General features: G+C 46.8%; 1 protein-coding gene across 1 annotated transcript in view; it reads right to left on the reverse strand.

Moving 5' to 3' along the window:
* Positions 1-453: 453 nt before the first annotated feature.
* Positions 454-24,868, reverse strand: part of fstl5 (follistatin-like 5) — a 95,881-nt gene continuing 71,466 nt past the window's right edge. Inside the window, exons 9-16 of the mRNA XM_084698228.1 lie at positions 20,299-20,460; positions 19,391-19,525; positions 12,939-12,965; positions 12,567-12,685; positions 9,484-9,633; positions 7,881-7,988; positions 6,790-6,914; positions 454-2,888 (exon numbers count right to left, since the gene is read on the reverse strand). Coding sequence (XP_084554354.1) covers positions 2,186-2,888; positions 6,790-6,914; positions 7,881-7,988; positions 9,484-9,633; positions 12,567-12,685; positions 12,939-12,965; positions 19,391-19,525; positions 20,299-20,460 — 1,529 coding nt within the window. The 3' untranslated portion in view covers positions 454-2,185. The remainder of the gene's footprint in view (positions 2,889-6,789; positions 6,915-7,880; positions 7,989-9,483; positions 9,634-12,566; positions 12,686-12,938; positions 12,966-19,390; positions 19,526-20,298; positions 20,461-24,868) is intronic.

The raw sequence follows: 24,868 nt of genomic DNA on the forward strand, positions 1-24,868 counted from the left end.
CACTAACTTGTGAACTCAACTCTTAAAAGCGTTGAGTCTATACAATTGAAATATCAATGTAACTGAATTTAAATGGTCCATATTCTCAAGATCACCTGTCTCATTACTTAAGTTTATGTCTATAGATGTATATCACAGGTGCCAGTAGGATGGAAAGACTGCTTGTCTGCCTTTTGCTGTGGTTATTTCAGTTATAATGATTTGATGTGGTGTTTTTGCTGTATTACTGTAATTGATGCCATTGTAGTGAAGTGCTGTTTGGCGACAACACGGCCTAGGGTGTGAACCACCCACCTGACAGTGGTGATGTTGCCCATCACCCCAGGGAATCCCTTGGTTGGCGATGGGCTGACAACATCTCAGCTGGCTTTTCTACACTACTGGCACCGGTGACATGTACCTGTTTGTTTGTCTCGTGGGAAACTGAACACAGCAACACAAACAAGATCCAGGTTTAGAGACTATAGGCTTTTATTGTTGGGTAAAATGACAAGCGTGTTTACTTTACATAAATAACCACACAAAAGGAACTTACGGAACATGGCTATGTGGAAGTGACATCACAATGTACTTGGTCAAGGATAAGGGGATGCAGTAGTGGCTTGCTGTAAAGGAGGATGCCTATTTACTCAAAACAACATAACATAACAGAGCCCTCAAAGTGTATGAAAGCTACAATGGTGATGAACTCACTGCCTGCTTGTATGTACAGAACACAAGTAGGAACAAAGCTCGGTTTATCTGGACGGTTCTATGGGTTTGAAAACGAGATGAGATAGAGGAAATGTCCTCGATAAAACTAGAGAAGTGTTTATCTGAACTGGGAAATCTTGACATGGTCCAGTGCATACATGACATGAAAGGTCAGAAACAAGCTTAAGAAAAAAATAAATAACAATTTAACAGTTTTCCTCATTACACACAATATTAGAGTGCTAGGGTGAAAATGCATAGAATGTGTCAATCTAGGAGTCGGTCAGATGTCAGGCATGTGCCAGGCATGCTTGCCAGATATTTTGGGTACAACTAATGGATCCAACTATGATCCACCTCAAAGCATTTGAAAACAACTGTGATTTACAGCTCATAGACCAAGACCCCTCTACCCAATACGACCTAGGCTCAACTCCCCCCTACACTCTACCACCGCAAGAAATCCACACCCCAATATGTGAATCGATCATTACTTCACATTAAAACATCCACTTTCAACAAGTCAAAAATAACTGACAGTTTCTCATGTTTTCTACTGGATTTTCTAGCACACTACGCATTTTTGGGCGAGGATTTTGGAATTGGAATGAATTTTGCTAAACACACTGACCTATTGACTTAAAGCTGTGGTGAACTAAAATTATTTATTTTACAATATTAAGCCGCAGCACTTAAACTAACTTGTCGTTGACTTTGATTGTTGGACAGAAATCACATTCAAATCATTCTCTGCTCATTACGCCTCAAAGATCAAAGTTTACAGAGTGCACAATCATAAAAGACGACTCGATCTCTCAATCTTCACTTCAAAAGGGACGGGATCTCAGCAAGGGTTCTTTTTAATTAGCCTGAAACGGCTCGACGTCGGTCTGAGATAAAGAAGAGGAAAAAATGGATTCTTTTTGGAGCATCTCTCACCATGAGGAAGGTTAAAAGAGGAGGTATAAGCTGCAGTCGCAATGGGAATAATTACTCTAATTCCTCTTATGGAGTATGTTTTCCTTCAAGGCACAGGGAGGAGTGGGAATGAAACGACCAAACCGACAGTCCAGACATCGTTTTACCTTCAGTTACTGGGCCGTCGTTTCAGTTCAACTTTTCGTGAGCAAGAGATTTGCATGTGTGCCATATGCTGCATATGGCAGAATTTGATCAAATGACTAGATTTTATATTCTCTCACGGATATTAGGGAACACCTTTGTGTCGACTATGTTTGAACCACCCATTTTGACTTGCAGACAACAACGACAGAGCCTTCCTCTACAAGGTTACACATCCAATGCTATTTCAACGGTCAATTTGGTCAAAAAGTTTAAGAATCTGCTTTTGATCGTTATACACCCAACGCGATTATCAACGGTCAATTTGGTTTAAGAATGTTTTGATCGTCGCACCCCATAAATGACACACCCGCAACCAAATCCAGTGCAACTTTACCTCAGATAACACAACACCGGTCAGCGCAGCCTCCTATGACTCGCCCACCCACACCACCACGTTGCCCTTGACGACGTCGGTGATCTCGCAGTTGAGCTTGTTGAGGCGTCCGTCCAGAATGAAGAGAGACTCCTTGGAGGGGGTCATGAGGTACTGTCCGAAGAGCCCGCTTCCCACCACCACCCTGTTCCTGCTGCTCCAGGGCCAATCGGACGGCTTGGTGGCCTCCTTCAGGCTCTTGATCATCTTCACCTTCCCGGAGCTCAGCTCCACGAACAGGGCGTCCGTCTGGCGTCCGGAGCTGCCGAACACGTTGTACTGGTGCGCCTCGGTGAAGGAGGGCTGGAAGGTCAGATGGGACAGGTGCAGGTTGGTGTGGATGTCAAAGGGGTCCTGGATCTCCCCGCGCTCCGTGACGGTCTGGATCCTCATCAGGCCGTCCCGGTCGTCCACGGTGACCACGTGGCGACCGTCCGGGGACACGTAGGGGGTTCCGGTGACGTCCCGGTTCTGTCCGATGACGGCGTCGGTCACGCCGTCCACGATGAGCTGCGGCTGAGTGGCGCCGGTGGAGTCGGGACGGCAGTTGACCAAATAGTACCCTCCCAGGTGACTATAGGCCAGGGAGCGCGGCACGCAGTCCCACTGCCGCAGGCTGATGTTCCTCACGTAGGACGTGGTCTCCAGGTCGATCTTGTGGAGAGCGGGTTCGTTTCTGTGGAGGATGATCCCAAACCTGCGAAAGCAACGGAACAGGCAGGTAAACATCCTGTATTGCACTCGCTTGTGTTGTGACATCTCTGCTGGAGGCTAAATAGGGACGGTTTCTTCCTGGTAGTGGATCATGAAAAACCGAGCAAAAACCCAACATCATGACTCCAACTAGTTGCTATGGTGCTTCCTTTATGGTATTGTAACCTGAATATGCAGTGAGTCTGTCACCTGTTATGTGTCAATTCTCCAGAGAAACATCTTAAGATTGGTTCAAAGACACGGTGGAGCACTTTCAGCGACCATTTTGTTTCCTCCTTAGTGATCCCACAGCGAAGGAGTTAAATCAAGCCCATCACACTTTCTGTCCCTCTAATAGATTTCTATAGAACATGAATCATTAAAAAATACTCTATTACAATTTTTTTTTTTATCCAAATTGTCTGATAATGACACATTAAAATTCACTGTTAAGAGTCTGGGCGGAGGAGAGGAGATTCTGAGAAAGGGGCAGACAAGCTTCAATTAAATCTGAATGTCTGATCAATCCTGACATGCACTTCAATCTCCGCGTCATCCGTCTTCTTTTATGCAATTCTACCTCCTCAGTCTGCTCGTGTGAACAGAAAATGGCTGTTTGAGAGTGATGGAGGACATTATCAGGCCTGCTAAAGAAAAGCATTGATCCAGAGATTGTCTCGTTCCGAGGGGTTTCAACATGGCGCCTGCTCATCAAAGGATGAACGACGGACACTCTAGAATTAGAGAGCACATGCTGGGAGGCACCGCAGTGGCTAAATGTATAAAAGGGTCTACTTTTATATAACATATCCCTTTTATTTTAGATATGCACATGTATTACTATACACTGTGAAATGTGTTTGTTTTTATAACAGTATTTGTAGAGTAAAAAAATACAAAATTACAGTTTTACAATTAAATAATACTTACCATTAAAGTCTACAGAAATACTTTCCAAAACAAAAGCCAGCCACTTTTTGATCCCAGTACTGTTTGGAACCAGAGCTCACTAAGTGAGCTTCATTCAGTCTCCAAGAGCGAGAGAGCATATTGAGTATGAACAGTAATGTGTTCACTCAGCAGGCACACACTAAGTGACACACAGGGAGGGGGGATTTGACCCGTGGACTGCTTGCAGGAGAACGCTCTGCCACTAAGCAACACCAGGACAACACTCCAGGCTCGGGGAGAGAACTGCAGGATGGGAACGCCGTCCAATTACATACTGTGTTCAAAAGTGTATTATCAGAATGGATACCGGTGGTAAGTGAATACTCTCTTAGAATGTAACATCAGGGAACTACATTGCAAATGAAAACAGTCTGCAAGTAACCATCTGTAGGCTGGGGGGGAGGGGGGGGGGCTTTCTTAGAAGCAGACTAACTCACAACGCTATCATCTGTGTTTACGTGATTTTTTTGTGTGTGTTGCTGTTACGTAACCCAGATTACAGTGTGGCTACCATGATTTGTGAACTACTGCAATCCCCCCCCTGCTTAATCCCCTCCCAGTCCTGCTAAGGCCAACAGGACTGGGCTGGCCACCTCCTAGTCCTGCTCCAGCTACCAGGACTGGGCTGGCCACCTCCCAGTCCTGCTCCAGCTACCAGGACTGGGCTGACCACCTCCCAGTCCTGCTCCAGCTACCAGGACTGGGCTGGCCACCTCCCAGTCCTGCTCCAGCTACCAGGACTGGGCTGGCCACCTCCCAGTCCTGCTCCAGCTACCAGGTCTGGGCTGACCACCTCCCAGTCCTGCTCCAGCTACCAGGTCTGGGCTGACCACCTCCCAGTCCTGCTCCAGCTACCAGGTCTGGGCTGACCACCTCCCAGTCCTGCTCCAGCTACCAGGACTGGGCTGGCCACCTCCCAGTCCTGCTCCAGCTACCAGGTCTGGGCTGACCACCTCCCAGTCCTGCTCCAGCTACCAGGACTGGGCTGGCCACCTCCCAGTCCAGCTCCAGCTACCAGGTCTGGGCTGACCACCTCCCAGTCCTGCTCCAGCTACCAGGACTGGGCTGACCACCTCCCAGTCCTGCTCCAGCCAACAGGACTGGGCTGGCCAGCCAGTCATCAGGAGGGCTGCTCGTCCTAACACTAAGAGCTCGACTGACGTGCACATGCCAAATGAAGACTTGGCCAAGTTAGCAGTGTTGGTCGTACACTGTTTCAACTGTTTTGGATCAAGACAATGTTAAGAAGGTTGACCATCCACTATGAAGGCTACAGTCAAGTCTTTGAGGTCCAAATGAAGTCTTGGTCTGTTTTGTGTTTAAAATGACGAATCCAGAAAGAAAAATAAATATACAGTACCAGTCAAAACCTTTGACTGGTACTGTGTATATATATATATGGTACACACATACAGTACTGTGCAAATGTTTTAGGCAGCCAAGATTTCTTACACAAATAGAATCTTTTATTACCTATTGAATTGTTCTGCTTCTGTATCATTGCTGTACAATGTTAAGAACATGTGTGTAGTCTTTTCACTTCGTTGTGTCTGAAAGCCTTTTGGCTTCATTTTTTAAATGGTTATAATTTGTGCCTTCGACTTCAGCTCAGTTCTGTATTCACTGCTTTGAAGTACAGTCCAAGTTAAGTGTCATGTTCCCTTTTGGCTCAACAAACCGACTGCACCTGAAACACCTTTGTGATAGAGCAGTGAAATGCTGAACGGCAGAGCAGCCGTTTGGTATTCAAAGAGATGGCTTTCACAGAACAAACAAGGCCATGCCCTGACATAACCACAGTTCAACACTCATTTGTAAGTGTTCCAGACTCATCTAATACGACTCCGTTAGCATTTATTCAGAATCACAAAAACCTAACGTGTCACATTTTGCCATAACTGAATCGGGTTTTTTTTCTTCTATTTAATACAAATTATATCCTTTTGCTTTTGGAGTAAATACCAGCTCCAGAGAGTCCACTTAGTGTAACCTTGACTGTAATAGGCTACAGAGAGAAAAGTGCTTTTGCAATATAAATAAGTCTTCTTTTTTTCCATCTAGCATTACTTATTTTCAGCCTAACGCCACAAACGAACGTTAGCAGGCGGTGGCGCTAAGACGTCCTATATTCGAAGTCTTCCTCTCAGAAGTGAGTCACTTACAGAATAACAGATTACTCTCTTTGTTTCCTACCCTCACATTTGAAAAGGGAGGGGTCCATCCTCCCGCCTCTCCCTCGCTCTTACCCCCCCCCCCCCCCCCCTTTTGTTATATTAGCTAAACTAGTTTCTATGAGAGACCTACAGTCACCTCCGGAATTATTGGCACCTCTGGCAAAGACGAGTAAAACGTTTTATAAAAAAGTCACTTTTTTGTATTTCAGCTTAGAGTCACATTGGAATAAATGAGAACTGTCCAGCATCAAATTTAATTTGAGTAAAAAAATATCTGTCATAAAGAAATTATTATTCCTAATAATGACTTTTCACTCATTTTTGCCAGGGGTGCCAATAACTTTGGAGTTGACTGTATACGTACAAAACGCCCCGTGGAGGAAACCAAAAGCCGGCCCCTTGGTGTGCGTCAGGAGCCGTCCTCCTCTGACCGTCCCTCGGGGCGAGGCGGGCAAGGGGGGTGGGGGGGCAAGGGGCGAGGCGGGCGAGGGGGGCAAGGGGCGAGGCGGGCGGGGGGCGAGGCGGGCGGGGGGCGAGGCGGGCGGGGGGCGAGGGGGGAGGCAGGCGAGAGGGGCAAGGGGCGAGGCGGGCGAGGGGGGCAAGGGGCGAGGCGGGCGGGGGGCGAGGGGGAAGGCGGGCGGGGCGAGGGGCGCCCGAGTTAAACGCCCATCTTTAGACTCTCTCACACGGGCACTTCATGTTCACCCTCCAGACGAGCACCAGAACACTCCTCGCCCACCACACACACACACACACACACACACACACACACTGACATACCTGATGTGATTAATGATGAGGCTGGCGGCAGGGATGAAGAAATCATCCACCCTATCAAAGCGTCTGCCGAGCGGCTGTGTGTGGATGGTGTGGTGGGGCATCCTCCCGCTGGCCTGATTGATCACCTAGCACACACACCAGGAGAGGAGGGGGGTATTTAACATGGAGAGACATGAATTATTCATCATGTTTGCCTGTACCGGCCCTGACTCTAAATCGCAGTGGGAGGAGAAATGTGTTTGTGTGTTGGTGTATGTGTAGGCTCAGCTGAGTGGGTGTGCTAGCTTGTTGCCGCATGTGTTAGTGCGTCTGTGTGGTGTCTGCCTACTCGCTTGTTGGTGTGTTTGTGTGTGTAGCGTCAGTCGTGTGTGTGTGTGTGTGTGCCTGTGTGCACGCTGGGTTGCCTTAATTATGCCACAGCACACTGAAGAGGCTGGCACCCCAGAAGCCACCAGCTCTGGCTAATTTCCTCCCATCAAACCACTTAGTAATGCCACATATTGTAACAGAACAGTTGTTCTATTTCTTACCTTAGAACAGGTGACAAAACAACAAAAGTTTCACAGTAGAGTTTGGAGCATTCACTCAAAGAATAATTATAGTTCTACATGGTTCATTAATGAATGTTAACGCTAACAAGTTAACAGCCATTTTGAATCTTTGTGTTTTTATTTTATTTCTTCATTCAAGTTGTCTAGTGATGTTTTTTATGTATGTGTAGATGTACAGTACATACAGTATGATGTGTGTAATCACCTGTGGACAGCAAAGTTGTTCTACCATATTAGATTGGCCCATGACATTGTTACGTGTAAACTGCTTCTACAACTGGCCTCTGAAGAGCAAACAATACATTTGATTTGTATTGTATATTTTTTACTTTGTATAGTGGTGGTTAGAATTATTTAGATACTGTTACATTTTCAAAACGTTATATTTTCTACATTTTGTATTTTAAACTGTTATATGTTTACCATGCGCATCTTCCTGCCATAGTAAATTCCTTGTTTGTGCAAACTTACTTGGCAAATACTGCCAATTCTGATGCTGCGCCAAATATAAAACGTTTCTCAGAGAGGTTTTGGTGTTACCTGCAGAGTAGGAAAGTTCTTGTCTGCGTTTCCCCAGCTCAGCACCCACACCTGGTCGTGGGATTTGTCGTAGTGTAGCTTTACTGGGTAGGGATCTGTGTTCACAGTCTGAAAACGCACACCAAGACACGACATAATCAACACTGAACCCACATCACTGCACTTAACACCTCGAGACAAGTTTTAAACTGAAACTTTGGATTCTGTAGCACATTTCAGCGCTGAAACCCTTCTCCTCCGTGCTAATTCATTGGATTTGACGGGAAAAATGTTTTTCTTTGAAGAAGACAAAAGCCGCAGTCAGGTTTTTATGTATGAGGTGTTGCTGGAGTGGTGACAGCAACAATTGCTTTACCACACCAGAGTAATTGCTTTCAATCCATACCCTTTCCTTGACATCTGGCTGCAATATTACATCTAGTCAGAAGAAGGGATGTCATGAGAGACAGGGGGATTGTTTTCTTGAATTATGTCCACTTGAGAGCAGATTGACAGTTATCGAGAACTTGTGGACGGAAACCAAAGTACACACACTTTGTTTTACAAAACAAAGCAATCATCTTCAATTTGGGTAATTAACACATTCTCAGAAACAAGCCGAATAAACAAAGTAGTTGCTTGTTCTGTTTTTCGGTCTACTGTGAAATCCTAATGGCATTGTTTCCAAGGTGACCTCAAAGCAAACTGCGGTGGAAAAAGTATCTCCAGAGAGAATTATTCATAAGAGGGAAGACAATTTGTACCCTCCAAGATCTACAGCCTAGTCGTAACTCAGAACCGGTGTGAAACTTGGTAGTTTGTTACGGAGCCGTCTTTACTTTATGATGGTGGATAAGCAAAAGCAAACACAACTGAGCCGCCCAAATCACTACCTGTTCTTTCAAGACCTGAGTGAGGATCAGGTGGCTAATTACAGAGCGCTAATCAAAGCTAATGAAGCTAAACCTCCAGGTGACCAAATAATGAGCGTGTGACAGTCGCCAGAACTGTCGTCTGGAGCCCTGGGGAATATTCCGAGATGGAATCAGCCTCGCCCGCCGCCCTCCCTCACTCTCTGTGTCCTTCCCCTCCTCCCCAAACTCCCAGGAGTCCTCACTCTCTGGGACAAACACACATGTTGCCCCGGCACACACGCCTTCTGTGCCGGGCAGTGCTCCATATCAAACACACTCCTTCCTGCAGGACAGCAGTGAGTTCACATCCCAGAGTGATGCCAAACCGTGATTCCATCAGTGCAGATAAACCTCCGTATTTCTGTTGGACACGGACGGAAACACACCTTGATGTGCTCCGAAATAAACAAGTTGATGAAGTGAAAAATAATTACTTTCGTTGCAGAAGGCGCACAATAATGACCTCGGAACATATTTAGAAAAACTGTCTTCTGCTTGGGATTGGTAGGTTGTCAAGTCAAGTCAATCTCCGAGCCTTTTCTTTCAAATTAACTGTGTTAGAACAGGCTTGAGGAGAGAGAAGCTGAAACACAACCAGGGAGCTCGTTTTCAAGAAGGTTTGCCAAGTTGTTATTGCCTTTTTTATAACACTTCACAGAGGAGCTGTCAACGAAAGGTGATCTTGATTATCCAATTCCAGATGAAATTACCTGGACAGCCTTCTGTGACTGGATGTCAACGATGAGGACCCGGCCCAAGGTTGGCTGTGTGACGTAAATAAACGTGTCCTTGACGTTGACCGCTGATGCCCACACACACTTCTGCTCTGTCTCTCCTGCTGGCTGAGGGCACACCTCCTCCTAAGAAAACACACACACACAGACAAGCACACACACACACACACACACACAGACAAGCACACACACACACACACACACACATACACATGGTTAAACACATAACACATACACTGCACTGTACAATATTCCACACAAAAAGCCAAACCTCCATCTCCATTGTCTCTACGGCCTGGTTTCAACCTTCATTCTTATCGACCATCTTGATGTCAGCCTTTCATGTCACATCTGCTTCCTGTTACGTCCTGCTAAGTCATGCCGCTGTCAGACATCCCCCTCAGCACCAGCACCAGCACAGCACCAGCACAGCACCAGCACAGCATCAGCATCAGCACAGCCCCCGTAGAGGAACTAATCCTCATTACCAACCACAGCCAGGTAGCTACTGCTCGCCCAGACATGTGGAGCGTGTTCCTCTACCCGCACAGATAACATGTCTCTGAGCTGTGGTGCTCATGGTGGGAGGTGGAGGGGAGGGAGCTGGGGGTGTGGTGGGGGGTTGTGGGGCTCTCCAGATGCATTGTGGGTCATGCGTCAGAACGGTGAGCTGTGTCTGGTGGTCACACTGACTGTCACAGTGGGGCTTCCCTGATGGGCCTCATGTTGAGCCCCGGGCACTGGGCCACGCTCTCCAGCTAAAGAGGTGAGAAGCGCACCTGCCAACACCCAGCGGAGAGTGTAAATGATGCTGGAGATTATCCCTCTGTGTACAGCCCCTTGTTCATTGTGTGTGTTATTGTGTGTGTTACTGTGTGTGTTATTGTGTGTGTTACTGTGTGTGTTATTGTGTGTGTTACTGTGTGTGTTACTGTGTGTGTTACTGTGTGTGTTATTGTGTGTGTTACTGTGTGTGTTATTGTGTGTGTTATTGTGTGTGTTACTGTGTGTGTTATTGTGTGTGTTACTGTGTGTGTTACTGTGTGTGTTATTGTGTGTGTTACTGTGTGTGTTACTGTGTGTGTTATTGTGTGTGTTACTGTGTGTGTTACTGTGTGTGTTATTGTGTGTGTTATTGTGTGTGTTACTGTGTGTGTTATTGTGTGTGTTACTGTGTGTGTTATTGTGTGTGTTACTGTGTGTGTTACTGTGTGTGTTATTGTGTGTGTTATTGTGTGTGTTACTGTGTGTGTTATTGTGTGTGTTACTGTGTGTGTTATTGTGTGTGTTATTGTGTGTGTTATTGTGTGTGTTACTGTGTGTGTTACTGTGTGTGTTACTGTGTGTGTTACTGTGTGTGTTACTGTGACTGTGTGCATGTGTGGCAAGTCTTCTCAGCTGAAAAGCTGGCTTTCAGGGAAGAGCAAGAAGGATGTTTAGTTTATATTTGGCTTTTTCTGTTACCCTTATCTTTACTGAATCTCCACGCATACTGGGCTTCCATGACTCACCTCTTTGATATACTACTGATAAATCATATGGATCTCACTGCAGGGCTTGACATGGTCCATGCTGAAGCATCCACCCATACTATGTGTAGAAAGAAAATGGACCAAATATAGGGCCTAACAATGTGGTGTCGCTCGTTTTAGCTTCACAACAAACAAACACTGGAACCAAACGGGAGATGTCAAAATGTTTACAACATATTTACCTCTGCATCAAAGAACAGTTTACCTGGAGGCTGTTTGCTTCAGCACAGCAGTGCTGCACATCCAGAATATGCATTACATTTCGCGCTTGCCATTTTATTCATTCGTTTTTGAAATTCCAAATCCCTTTTATTCAAAGTGTACGAGGGCCATCTCAGGTCATTGTCAACAAACAAACTGTGTCCCTTGTTAATACGAAGAGATCTGGAAACACAGAGCAGCCTTCTGGGTTTTGTCTACAGCTAAATTGTAAATGAACCATTATACAGCTCCAACGTTGCTCACTTTAGAGTGATCTGAAGGCTGTCTCTCCTCCTGTCCCTCCCTCCCTCCCCACCCCTCTCTCTGTCTCTCTCTCTCCCCCTCTCCCACCCTCCCCCTCTCTCTCTCTCGCTCCAGACGCAAGAGCAGTTTCATCTCGTGTTCATAACCTCCTTGGTATAACACCAAGGCATAATGAATTGTGGGGTTATTACCATAAACCATCAATCAAAAGTTCTCTGAATAGAGTATGTATGTATGTATGTATGTATGTGTGTGTGTGTGTGTGTATGTATGTGTCTGTCTTCATGTGTAATTGAGCATCTGTCTGTGTTGAGCGTGTGTGAGTGGGACTGTATTAGAGTGAGTGAGTGTGTGGGAGTGTATGTGTGTGGTGTGTGTGTGTGGTGTGTGTGTGTGTGTGCACGCATGGGGGTGTGATGCGGGGGTCTCCTTGTTCAGAATGAGCTAAGCTCTGCGATAATGCACTCACACACCCCATTCCCCCCACACACCATGGAGACGAGAGCTGCAGAGTTCAGCCTGATTGATATCCTAATCCCAGCAAGTCTCTCTGAGGACAACACTGGATCGTTGCGCATTCACACCGTCACTCGCACCGCAACAGCTGTCCAATCAACAGACTCCGCTTGATGAAAGGTGGAAAAGTGACCATTTGAGAACGTGTGTAAATCGAACATCTATCAGTGCCCTGCTTTGAATAACATGCCGGGTCCTAAGGACGGTTAAATGGCAGTTTGATGGTGATCTTGACTAGAAAAAAACGTCTTCAGGGAGTAGTGAGCCCCCCAACAGCAAATGATTCTCTGTTCATCACATATAAAGGCAGCAGTTAGCTCTACCAGACAGAAGACTGTGTGTTGGCCCATGTAATAGCTCGTAATCCTTGGCTGTAAATACTCCAGCTTGCACCATGGAAACGCTCGTGATATGAAAACCATGCGACTGGTTTGTTGATTCAGAAGTCAAAACAATCGGTCCGCCATCACAGACTGCAGTCTGCCTTGCTGTCCACTGTAGTGGCTACTGTATGATAAGACAGGTGCTGCCAGGAGTTCAGCTCACCTGAAGGCCCAGGAGTTTCTCACTGGGCTTGATGTGTCTCTGGATCTCACAGGCGACCGGCTGGATGACTTTGATGCCATCCTCGTAAAACACATAGAACATGTTGCCGATTCCCAGACCTGAAGAAGAAATGCAGTCTTATTTACGTCGATTCAGGAAGAGGCCCTTACCAACACAGGAAAGAAACAGTTACAGTAATACCTGGTATGACATCATATTACAGGTATTGTGTCCCAATTTCCATATCCTTAATTAAAAGAACATTGCACCAGACAAGCACATGCTAACATGTAATGAGATTGTTATTCATTATACAATTTTTTTTTAACTCAATTCATTATTTTGTACTGATAAAAAAAAGCAAATACCCACCTTCCTCTCTCCACAGAATGTTGGCCACTACAGAAAATACAAAAAAAAGCACCAGTTAGTAAAAGATTGAAGAGGACACTTTTGTGAACAGAGACACTTGTCACAGTGGCAAGGCAAAGAATATCGTTTTATTTAAACGGTGTGATTAATTACACCAGTCATACACAACTACCTCAATCTATCAAGTGCTTTTATGAATCTATTTACACCAAGGACTTGCTGGAAACCCATGGAGACAGCGCGAGTGTGTAACTGTAAGTACACAACCACAGCTAGTTGGTTGGGTTTGTGTGGTACAAGGATGTCCAAGGTGACCAGGCAAACCAGGAAAGGTAATGAACAATATGAAAATAAAAAGTAATTATCCATCGTTGAGGATTTTCATGCTTCTTCAAAGAAGCAGCGATAGAAGGTTGCTGGCGATATTAGATACTCATGAACGATCCTCCAATATTTTAACACTGAAGAGCATCCCAGGTCATTAGCAAGGATTATTTAGCTCCCTCTTTGAAAGTAAGACCCGTTTGACTCATAATGTCAAAGTAATTTCTTATTAAATTCACTTAGAGACAACTCATCACACAGAATGTGAAATTAAAACTGCACAGGAAAAACCCAAGCACTTTAACGCTTGACCTTAAACACAACATCATAGTCGGGCCCTAAAATCCATTCCCGTAGTGCTTTGAGATAACAGGAATAGGCCTATTAAAAGGATGTGCTTGTTCGCATTGGCTACAAATGAACCATAGTGCAAATTGTAAAAGCTGAGCCTATAACATAAAAAAGTAAGGGCCCCCATCAACCCCCCTACCCACTTCTCCTGTTCAGCGCAAATAACTGGCCCATGGCTTTGTTTGGACTTTCCTCATTTCCCCCCTATAAGCATGACCTTCTCTTATTGTTCAGCCGTCCCACACTTCCTCTGCTTCCATTCCGTGTTCCATTTTCTGTCCGTCCACAAACCAATCTCACCCCAATTCACATCCGATTCTAATCTCGGGCCCTTTTGCAATGCTCATTCTCTCACCCTTCTACCATGTAGAGAGAGAGACAGAGAGAGAGAGAGAGAGAGGGAGAGAGATGGGAGGGAGAGAGAAATGGGAGAGAGAGAGAGATGGGAGGGAGAGAGAAATGGGAGGGAGGGAGAGAGAGAAATGGGAGATGGAAAGACGCGACATTGGATGTGTTAGTCAGACGTAATCTTTGTAAAGTTCTTCATCGAGCCTCATGGTGCACTCATGCATGCACTGCTCCTCATTAAAAAGCTACAAAAGACGACTCATCAAGATGAAAAATCAGACCAAAAACGATAGGAACACTTTTCCCTGGGTTTTGTTTTTCAAGATGTTTTGCCCAAGTCTTTTCCAATAACAGAGTGTATTGATGCTATTCATCACCTCCAAGAAAAGATTGTGGTTGTTCTAAACATACCAGCGCCCCATATATCAAATTCGTCATCCATATTATAAAATAGCGATGTGCCACTTTTGGTGATAGGTTCACTCTAGCCTTGATAATTGTTTTCAATGACACAAACTCTGCAGTCCTACTTCCAGCGCTCAGCAGAGCTGCGACAGCACCTTCCCATCAGCAAGGTCAGACAAACTCAATCTGTTTACAAGGGCACAGCGTCGCACGTTTGTCCCAAACTGCCTGTGGTAACCAACACCCTGGCATCACGGAACCGCAATGCCATAATGGTGGAACGCAGCAACCTAACTAATCTGGTAGCAGACAAGATCCCATGTATTTTAGCGGTGCCGTTAAGCGTAGTCGGGTAACGCGGTTTCAGGACCTTCCATTTGTTATGCAAATGAACTTGGCAGTGCTGTATATTCAAATCTGATCATAGCTTTCTGTGATTGCTGCGACTGACACACATTGGCGCAAACATGCTATGTTGTTGACACACTAGTGATATAACTGGGGGGTCAGATGGCTGAGCGGTTAGGGAGTAGGGCTATTGATCAGATGGTTGTTGGTTCGATTCCCGGCCGTGCCAAAATGACGTTGAGTCCTTGGGCAAGGCACTTCACCCTACTTTTCTTGGGGAGAATGTTCCTGTACTTACTGTAAGTCACTCTGGATAAGAGCGTCTGCTAAATGTAAATAACTTCTGTTTTGTAGGCTACTGTAAAGGAAAATAATGGCGCATCACAGCCCCGCCCTATGCATTAACCTATATAGCCTATTATGAAAATCTGGTCATAGGTTTCAACGATACCTTCTACAGTTAAAGGCTACTATGTAGTTGACACAGTATTGATTATAATTATGTTTTACACAAAAGGACAGGACAGCCGTTTCTGCAGTCACACAGTGAATACATTTCCTCATAGCAATGGACCAATGTATTTTTAAACAGTGACAGCAATCAATGACTAAAATACTAGATTATATTAAACAGTAAAATGTGATTTCCATTTGTCTATTCCAACTACAGTAGGCCTACAGTAGCCTAGCTCTACCATTGACCGCCAAACTGCATCAAACTCCACTTACGAGAATATTTATGCCCTCACTTCCCAAACCCAGGAGAACCCATCACAGGACAAACTTGCTGCTTTTTGCTGTTGTTGCTTTCGATAGCTTATCCCAGTATTAAGCCTGGTGGTTAAAGGGTTAACGTAGGCTGACTGGGTGAGTCGTCAATCACACTGTAAGAAGTGATTCTGTAATTCTATGATTCTATGGTCTTCAAAGGAGATCGACTGGTTCTATAATTGGTGGAAGGAGCCTTTTGAAAAAGGATTCGGGAAAAAGTATATCATCTTTTAAAGAGAAAAAAATGTCGGAGGAGTTAATCCTTGGAGGAATATCCTTGAGAATGTGAAAGTATCAGTAATTTGTGTAGAGAAGTTGAAACATCTATTGAAATCTTCCACGTGGAATTTCGAATGTGATTTTGCCGCGTCAGTGAGTCAAGATGAAACGCTGAGTAAGAAATTAGGTTTTGGAAAAAGATAAGTTTTCTGGCTTTCTACAAGATGTTAAAGCCAACAATGAAACAAGCTCTTTATCAATTCCGTTGCCTAAATGAAACCTAACAATTATTCAGGGATTTTTTTTAGGCTTCCATAAGAATGAGGCCATGCATAGGTCTACTTGACGATACATAGCTTCCACAAAGAATCCACGTTTACCACTGCTGAGAAATACTCTGGTTTAGCAAAGCGTGGTTTGGATTTTCACTGGTTTGCTAACCTGGACGGACCATGTCGCTAGGACCATGTCGCTAGTCCATGTCGCTAGGTCCATGTCACTAGGACCATGTCGCTAGGTCCATGTCACTAGGACATGTTGCTAGGTCCATGTCGCTAGGTCCATGTCGCTAAGTCCATGTCGCTAGGTCCATGTCGCTAGGACCATGTCGCTAGGTCCATGTCGCTAGGTCCATGTCTCTAGGTCCATGTCGCTAGGTCCATGTCGCTAGGTCCCAAGTCAAGCACAGCCCGCTGGGAATTGTGCCTTTCACAGCGTAAAAGTGTGAAGAGACGGAGGTTGATTGAGATTGAATACAGAGCTCTAGCAGCGTGAGCTCCACCCTCTGAATAACCAGACTACCCAGGCATTCAAAACCAACAAACCCTCCAGCCTCTGAGATCCTCAGAGATCACAGCACCAGATTGTCAGGGACTGATGACACTTGGGTGTCAGTTCGTTTTTGTTTGTTAACCCCCTATGGGTAATACTCATGGCTAAACTCATTCAAACTGGACTTGAGTAGAAGGAAAATCAGTTTGGATGGGAGGGTAGGCGGATCTGCCGGAGCAAATGAAACATGGGCTCACAGATTGGTCTGGTTCTCTCTGGTAGGTCAGGTAACAGAGAAAAATTTTGGATTTGATACAGGAGCTCTTCTCTCCATCGATGAGAAAGAGGGTCAGGCTTTCAAACCTCTCCTCGGTGGATTCTCAGAGCCCAGTTCTTGTTTTTCTCGTGCTTCAACAAGCCCACAAGTCCATCTTCTGCCTAATATCACTACACTCCAACCATTTCCTGCCTAATATTAACACGCTCCTACCAAATCCAGATACCTGTCAAGGGCCTGTTGAATAAGCTTGTCAAGAGCTCTCTGTAGTATTAACATCTCAGTTCTGAAGTAGAATGCATATGTTTTTGTCAATGGATAAAGGGAGCAGGTTGTTGTTACTACAGCTTGAAAGTGCACCTCCAGCGAAGGCCCCCATCGTGTTTTTGTTTCATATCGGGAGTCAGATGGCTGAGCAGTTAAGGAATCGGACTATTAATCAGAAGGTTTCCGGTTCGATTCCCGGCCGCGCTATGACATTGTGTCCTTGGGCAAAGCACTTCACCCTACTTGCCTTCGGGGGAATGTCCCTGTACGTACTGTAACTCGCTTTGGATAAGAGCGTCTGCTAAATGACTCAAATGTAAATATATTTGTGTGGACACCAGAGTAAGCCAGAAGAGCCTGTAATCCAGTGTATTTCCTTAGAAGAAGCTTGTTCCCAGGACCATATCCTTGTCTATGTGGCGTGGTGGAAAGAGCAGAGCCCAAAGTTAACTCCAGGCCTCAGCTGCTAAAGGGTTGAGTGCATCACTTCCAGAGAAGAGTGGAGGGCATTGAGAGGTCACACCAGCTCATGATGCCCAGCTCACAGGCAGCCAGGGAGGGAGAGAGAGAGGGAGGGAGGACAGAAGAAGGGAAGGAGAGGAGAAGGGAGGAACGGAGGGAGGGAAGGAGGGAGGGGGGAAGGAGAGAGAGAGGATGAAGGGAGGTAGAGAGGGGAGGGAGGTAGAGAGGGGAGGGAGGAGAGAGGAGGAAGGGAGGAGAAAGGAGGAAGGGAGGTAGAGAGGGAAGGGAGGAGAGAGGAGGTGGGAAGGGAGGGAGTGGGAGAGCACGATCGAGGAGAAGGTCCAGAAATAGCCCGGTTATTGAGGTTAACATGCAGTCAAAGTCAGAGCTGTAACTTGTTACTACGAGCAACCTGGCAGTGATGAACGTCCACCAGGACCACTACAACAGAGTCAGCTGATGCTTTCCTGTCATCATCTCCTCTGACAGCCTGCCAACGTAACGCAGCTGCTGCCGTAGGGGAGGCCACACAGGCGGGGTGGAGGAGGCTCTGGGGCAGTGACCAAGGGTGTGCAGTGCAAGGAGAACAGCAGGGGCTGTTAGGCAGAAGTTAAGGTAGCACAAGCCGTACGCAGCCTCTGAGCAGCGTTATAGCCCCGGGGTTGGAGAAGCAGGCTCTGACAACGGGTTTCAACCGGGGGAGGGAGAGAGAGACGGTTCCGGCAGCCACGAGCAGTCATGTCCCGAGGGCTTGCAGACGAGTCTATGAAGGTAAATTAGGCTCTTAAGAGATTCGCGAGTGTGAAACTGGATGTAAGCTCAAAATGACGATTTGTAACTTCGGAACACGATTTTCAACAGCGAAGAAAGGATTTGTGAAATCTCTGTGACCCTAATTTACCTTCATGCAAGCCCTAGATACCGGGAATTATGCATAAGAGCCAGAAAGTGATTGGCTAAGCGGTTAGATATGAATACAGGCCAGAACGCTATAGGCTAAATGGAGAGTCATACGTGCTGCTGAGCTTTGTGGTTTGGTCTCTCGTCTCCCCGCCCCCCCCCTAGTTTCCACAGTAATGGTTGAGAAACTGCCCTCCGCACTGACTTCCTTTTGAACTCAATCCCATGGGCAGCGGATCCAAAATGGAGGCCGGTCTCCAACCCCAGAGCCGTTTCATCACACAGAGTGCTCGCAGCTTCAAAGGGGAGAGAAATCGGACTTGTGACCCCAGAGATTGTGATCCTATGATGTGTGAAGGAGTGTGCGTCGTGTGGTGTTGCCCTGGGGACGGCCGCTGAACTTCGTGACACTGCTCAAAGGCGCTGAGGCATGTGTCGCCAGCAGGACTTGTGAGGTGAGGTGCGCGTTCTTCATTACGCCAAGAACAACCATCACCAAGGAGTAACTAATGACAGTGTGCTGTGTGGATGGAAGCCAGACAAAAACATATAACTTCTTGTGGCATTTCAGAAAAGGCCAAAGATAACGACAGAGAAAGAGAGATCATTTGCACCAGACTAAAGAGAACTATTCCTGTGGTTGTAATGAAGAACTGACCTAAACTTTGTCCTCATATTTCACAAGCACTTTGATGATTGACAATCGCAGCTGGATAACAAAAGCAGAACAGCCAACAGGAGAATAATAGAGGAGAAGCTCAAACGTTGGTGATTAAACGAGTAGCAATGCATGTCTAGTGGCCCATCACAATAATAACGGTCTCAATGGCCGTAGGCCAAGATGAGAAAGAATACAGTATTGTGAGAATAACTGCTATTCCTTTAGCAGGGGTTCTATTATTACACTGGAGGTTATAAACTATTAACAAGTGAAGAGATGAATTATTGAAAGCTTAAGCTGCATGGTTCCATTATCCTCAGAAAGGGACACATCATAAGTTATACATACGGGTCTTGCGAGCTGAGTCTTCCACAAACAGCGATGAGATGTCTTCATCCACTCCCGCCTCATTTTTGGCGATGCAGGTGTAAGCGCCCGTGTCCTCAAAGTGCACATTGCTGATGTGAACCTCACTTCCATTAGCTGGACGCCACGAGAGATGACACACAGACACACATACCAAAGCACACACACAGACGCACACACATACGCACACACATATGCACACTTTAAGTTTGCATGGCAGACTAAGATAAAAGGCCACTGACACCATTTGCAGAGAAGCTTGGCAATTTTGATCAAAGTCTCTTACATAAGCGGGTCCAACAGCAAGACTAGCGGAGGAGTGAGAGGTTGGGGGGGTGTGGGTGAGTGAGAGGTTAGGGGGGTGGGGGGAGAGAGGTTAGGGGGGTGTGGGGGAGTGAGAGGTTGGGGAGGCGGGGGGGAGTGAGAGGTTAGGGGGGTAGGGGGGAGTGAGAGGTTGGGGGGGCGGGGGGGAGTGAGAGGTTAGGGGGGTGGGGGGGAGAGAGGTTAGGGGGGTGGGGGGGGAGAGAGGTTAGGGGGGTGGGGGATATTGTGTTTATCTGGCTGTGCCCTGTGGAACGTCTGTTGGGGAAGGATTTATGTGTGACACCCAGGGAAATCACTCAGGGATTTACTCAATTAAAGTTGCCATTCCATTAGAACACACACACACAGACACATGTATTGAAAATCAAGTTGTTTTTAAGATATTACAGCAAGTTGTTAAACAAGTCTCTTAAACCAGTCACCTAAACACATTTCCTTAACAAGTCTCCTTACGTGTCTCCTAAATAAGTCTCCAAACTGAGTCTCCGAGTGTGGTAATGGGACCTGGGCGCAAGATGTGTCTCACCTTGCAGGGTGAGCTGTTTGGACAGCAGGATGTGTCTCACCTTGCAGGGTGAGCTGTTTGGACAGCTTGGTGGTGATATCCATGCCGTTCTTCAGCCAGGACAGCTGTGGCTCCGGGACGCCGTCGGCATGGCAGCGCAGGCTCGCCGTCACCCCCGGCTCCCTGGCCTGGCTCTCAGGGTACACCCTAATGACAGGGGGGACTGGAGGGGGAGAGACGGAAGGGAGGAGGAGGGTGAACGCCGGCTGCTGATCAGCAATGATCTTAGATGAGCGTTATCGAATGAGAAGTTTTCTTTTAGAGGGGACGCCAAACCCATTTAAGGTCTAACTAGACATTAACATACTATCAATGGGATCAAGCGTATTTCCAGCGTAAGCTGAATGCTAGGAGATAACATTTGTGTGCCTGGCAGGGCCAAACAAATCAGTTAGATAAATAAGGCAGGGAATCTCTGTTGGGCTGCCATCGATTTAGTTTGGTGGCCATTGATTTTCTGCAACCTTTTGTCAGGCAAGGAGATTATGAGACAGAGGCTGATGGAACTAAATGCATAATAACCTGAATGCAAAGCTTTACCAACAAACTCTGAACCATCAAAACATTCCCAGTGAATCCGTTGTCCTTAAAATGATTTTGTGTTACTTAATATGTATTTTGTTAATCGTGTGCGGCTTCGTTGTGAAACTAGAGCAGGTTGAAGATCCTGGCACAGCGAGGTTTTTGCGTGGTTAACGTAAACTACCATTCCCCCCCCCCTTCTCCCACCATTTTGATTAAATTAAATCCACTTTGATAAAACCTAAAACCGGGGAGGAACTTCACACGCTCCTATCTTGTCATGGAACCCCCGTCTCTCTTGAGACCCACATGACTGGCCTCAATCACACGGACTAAAATAAACTTCAAAAAGAGTACAGGCTCCGCCTCGGCCAGACAGCAGGAGAGCCTGCTTCCTGGCAGTCTGGAGGGTGAAGACAGGATCAGGGAGGCTGCTTCCAGTGGGCCTGTTTCGGGAGAGGAAGTGCGTCCCCAGCCAGGTGACTGATGGAGGAGAGAGCGGTGCCACGGCCATCTGGTCCGAGTGTCACTCTGGTGCCCACAACCTGCCTTGGCTTGAGGGATTTATCGTCCGGTGCCAATGTGCCTTCCGGAGGCAGCCGGGGCCTGCAGGACACAGGTAGTCGAAGATACGGTGCCAAAACGACTACACTTTTCATCTGGTGTGTCTGCGTTCAGGTGCCTCGCGATTTAAAAAGACTTTGAAAGCCGTCTTTTTCATCTCCAATGCATTCATTTAGCAGATGCTAACTCGTGATTAAATTCAAGTTGTGTGCGCTGGATTTGGGATGGTCATTTGTTCACGTTCAAATCCGTGTGTAGATATTTAAATCTGCTGTTACATCCGTGAACATTTTGTTCCCAGTAGGACGACTAAAAGCAGTTTTCCGCTAGTCTGTTTTTCATCATAGACACTGAGGGAACACATGAAGTATTTAGATGGCAAAGATCACCAAAGTGAACGCTGTACTCACAATTGATATTCAGGACAATTTGTCTTTCAGAGGACACCCAAAGGCCTCATTATCATGAATAAACTGTACATTTCTCCCTACAATTACATCACGAAACGGACAAATCTCAAAACTCCCCTCCCCTGACACTCCTCCACCCTCTCACGCCTCGACATCGCTCCAAGGCTCGTTTGTAAACGCGCTTTCTTTCATACCAGAAATCCCCATTTCCTAAGCCTGGCCGACCACACAACAGAGGCAAAAATTCAGTCAATGTGATTTTTCCACTCAGAAGTAGATTGAGACGGGCTGGAAGGCGTGCGTTGTGGTGATGTGTTCCTGGAGGTGTCAGGAGACCAACTGGGGAAGATTGTGACACAGCAGGGGTGACAGCTCCATCATACAGCTCCCTGGTCTACCGTCAATCACACAGTCAGACACCCCTCAACACACACACACACACACAGGCAAGCACACACATACACTTCCATATTCTCTCTCTCACACACACAAACAACACTGTCTTACACACACACACACACACGTATATATAACCCATCAGAGGGGGACCCCCTCTGCACCATGCTGGAGGGTGATATCCTACTAAGCCTGGCTTGTTTCAACTTTTTCTGCCGGATTGAACTTGTGATCCCTCTCTGCTCCCTCAGCCTGCGTGCCTGTGTTCCCTCTCCCATCACTCCACCAAGCTGATTGTGGGAACTGTCAACACTCAGCAGCCCTCTCACGGGGGCCGGGCCCCTCCCCTCCCTCCCTGGGCCGGGCCCCTCCCCTCCCTCCATGGGCCGGGCCCCTCCCTCCCCTCCCTGGGCCCCTCCCTCCATGGGCCGGGCCCCTCCCTCCCCTCCCTGGGCCCCTCCCTCCCCTCCCTGGGCCCCTCCCTCCCCTCCCTGGGCCCCTCCCTCCCCTCCCTGGGCCCCTCCCTCCCCTCCCTGGGCCTGTCCTCATCTCTGGTATGTGATTACTCTTCCGGAAGAGCTGCTCTCCCGGCCAGCGCTGCCCCCCCCCCCCCGATCCTGAAACCCAGGGACAGGGAGAGAGACTGGGATGACCCTGAGCTCTGATGTCCAAATGAATTTGAAACCCACTCGGTGAGAGGGAGCTTTGTATGCTAGCTTTGTGTTGCCTCTCGTGAGGGAAATGGAAAGTTTCCACAGAATGGCGGTGCAACGGCATCCAGAGATTCTGAAACGTGGTTGAAAAATTGATTTTGCTAAGTCGTGCTGATTTTGCCCAGTTAATTGTATTGAAAGGTGTTCTCGTTTCTGTAAAAGCGATACCAAACTGGGCTATTGTAACTGTATAATAATGTCAATTGAATAATATAATTATGTCAGAACAACTTAAAATTGAGTTTCCTGTATGACTGAGTGTGTAAGCGTTGCTCTAATAGTTAGCATTTAATACAATACCACAAACTGACATTTATTTATTTCTTTTAAGAATTCCATTCTCAGATGGCACCCACTGCGTAATTAGAGTTATTTCACCCTTGTATTTTTTCCCTGGTTACAGATTGATTGGGTGATTGCAGATAGCATGAACCTTCTCGGAACACTGTCGCTAGGCTAACAGCTCTAAAAGCCTTTTATCAGCTACAAGAAAGAACCACGCTCGGTATGTGGGACGTGTTCCATACCTCCTCCACAACAGCAACACGTTCGGTGGGTGCAGCAGTTCATTTGAGGCGTTTGGTCAGCCAACGCTGCCATAGCTCTCCAAGCTAAAGGAGTCATGCTGCAACTGAACCTGTGCTGAAGTGAGGACACCTTGAACTAGATGTCTTAACGGCTGATAGCATCAAAGTGAGCTTGTATCTTTAAGATTAGTTCATTCTGTAATGACCCACAAGTCCTCAAGAAACACAGTTAGTATTTCTAAAAAGTCAGCCAGAATCTCTTATTCAAGGCTGTTGTTAATGGAAAAGTAGAAACCTAAGCCATGTTCAGATGTTTTTCTCTATTCGGTATTGATATTTAATGATTCAATTCCTCTCCTCAACTGAAAACATCACCACAATTTAAAATAAAAACTCATGATCACAAATAACTAATTTTTAATACAAAACATTGGGATAAAAAAGATGTCTCTAAAAGCTTGTACAAATCCAATCTTTCTTGGAAAGTAAGGACTCAGTGTGGATCAATGTTACTGGACTTCCTGTCAAAACAACCTTGTTATCAAGTTGCATTTCCTCTCAGGGTCTCGGGAGTGGAAGTGGGGGGAGGAAGGGAGTGTTGGGGGCCCTGTCTGTCTGTATTGACCGCGTCCTGTCAGTCGCTGAGTGTGCACCACAGGTGTGGTTTAGCACACTGACGGTGACACCGTACCGACAGGAAGTCAAGGAGCAAGCACTTTGCCGCTGAGGAGGAGGAAAGAGAGGAAGAGGAGGTGGTAGAGGAGGTGGTCAGGGTCGGCTCCAGGGGGGGGCATAGGGGGCCAATGCACCCCCAAATGGAATGATGTGCCCACTCAAAAAGTAATTTTGTTAAAGTATAAATAAGAAATACTGGCATTGGCTATAAATTAAATATCAAGATGGCTACACTTTCCTGCAGAAAATGAAGGTCTGTTCTAATTTTGACTCTCAAACATGCTTTGTAAATGCGTGCCCCCCCCCCCCCCCCCCTTGTGAAAAAAATACCCCCCCATTTAATTTGTTCTGGACCCGAATCTGGAGGAGAGAGAGGACGAGGGAGAGGACGAGGGAGAGGAGGAGAGAGAGGACGAGGGAGATGACGAGGGAGAGGAGGAGAGAGAGGACGAGGGAGAGGACGAGGGAGAGGAGGAGAGAGAGGACGAGGGAGATGACGAGGGAGAGGAGGAGAGAGAGGACGAGGGAGAGGACGAGGGAGAGGACGAGGGAGAGGACGAGGGAGAGGACGAGGGAGAGGAGGAGAGAGAGGACGAGGGAGAGGACGAGGGAGAGGACGAGGGAGAGGAGGAGGGAGAGGACGAGGGAGAGGACGAGGGAGAGGAGGAGAGAGAGGACGAGGGAGAGGAGGAGAGAGAGGACGAGGGAGAGGACGAGGGAGAGGAGGAGGGAGAGGACGAGGGAGAGGACGAGGGAGAGGACGA

Source organism: Hypomesus nipponensis, chromosome 1, assembly GCF_054491055.1.
Source record: "Hypomesus nipponensis isolate SF chromosome 1, ASM5449105v1, whole genome shotgun sequence".
NCBI lineage: Eukaryota > Metazoa > Chordata > Actinopteri > Osmeriformes > Osmeridae > Hypomesus > Hypomesus nipponensis.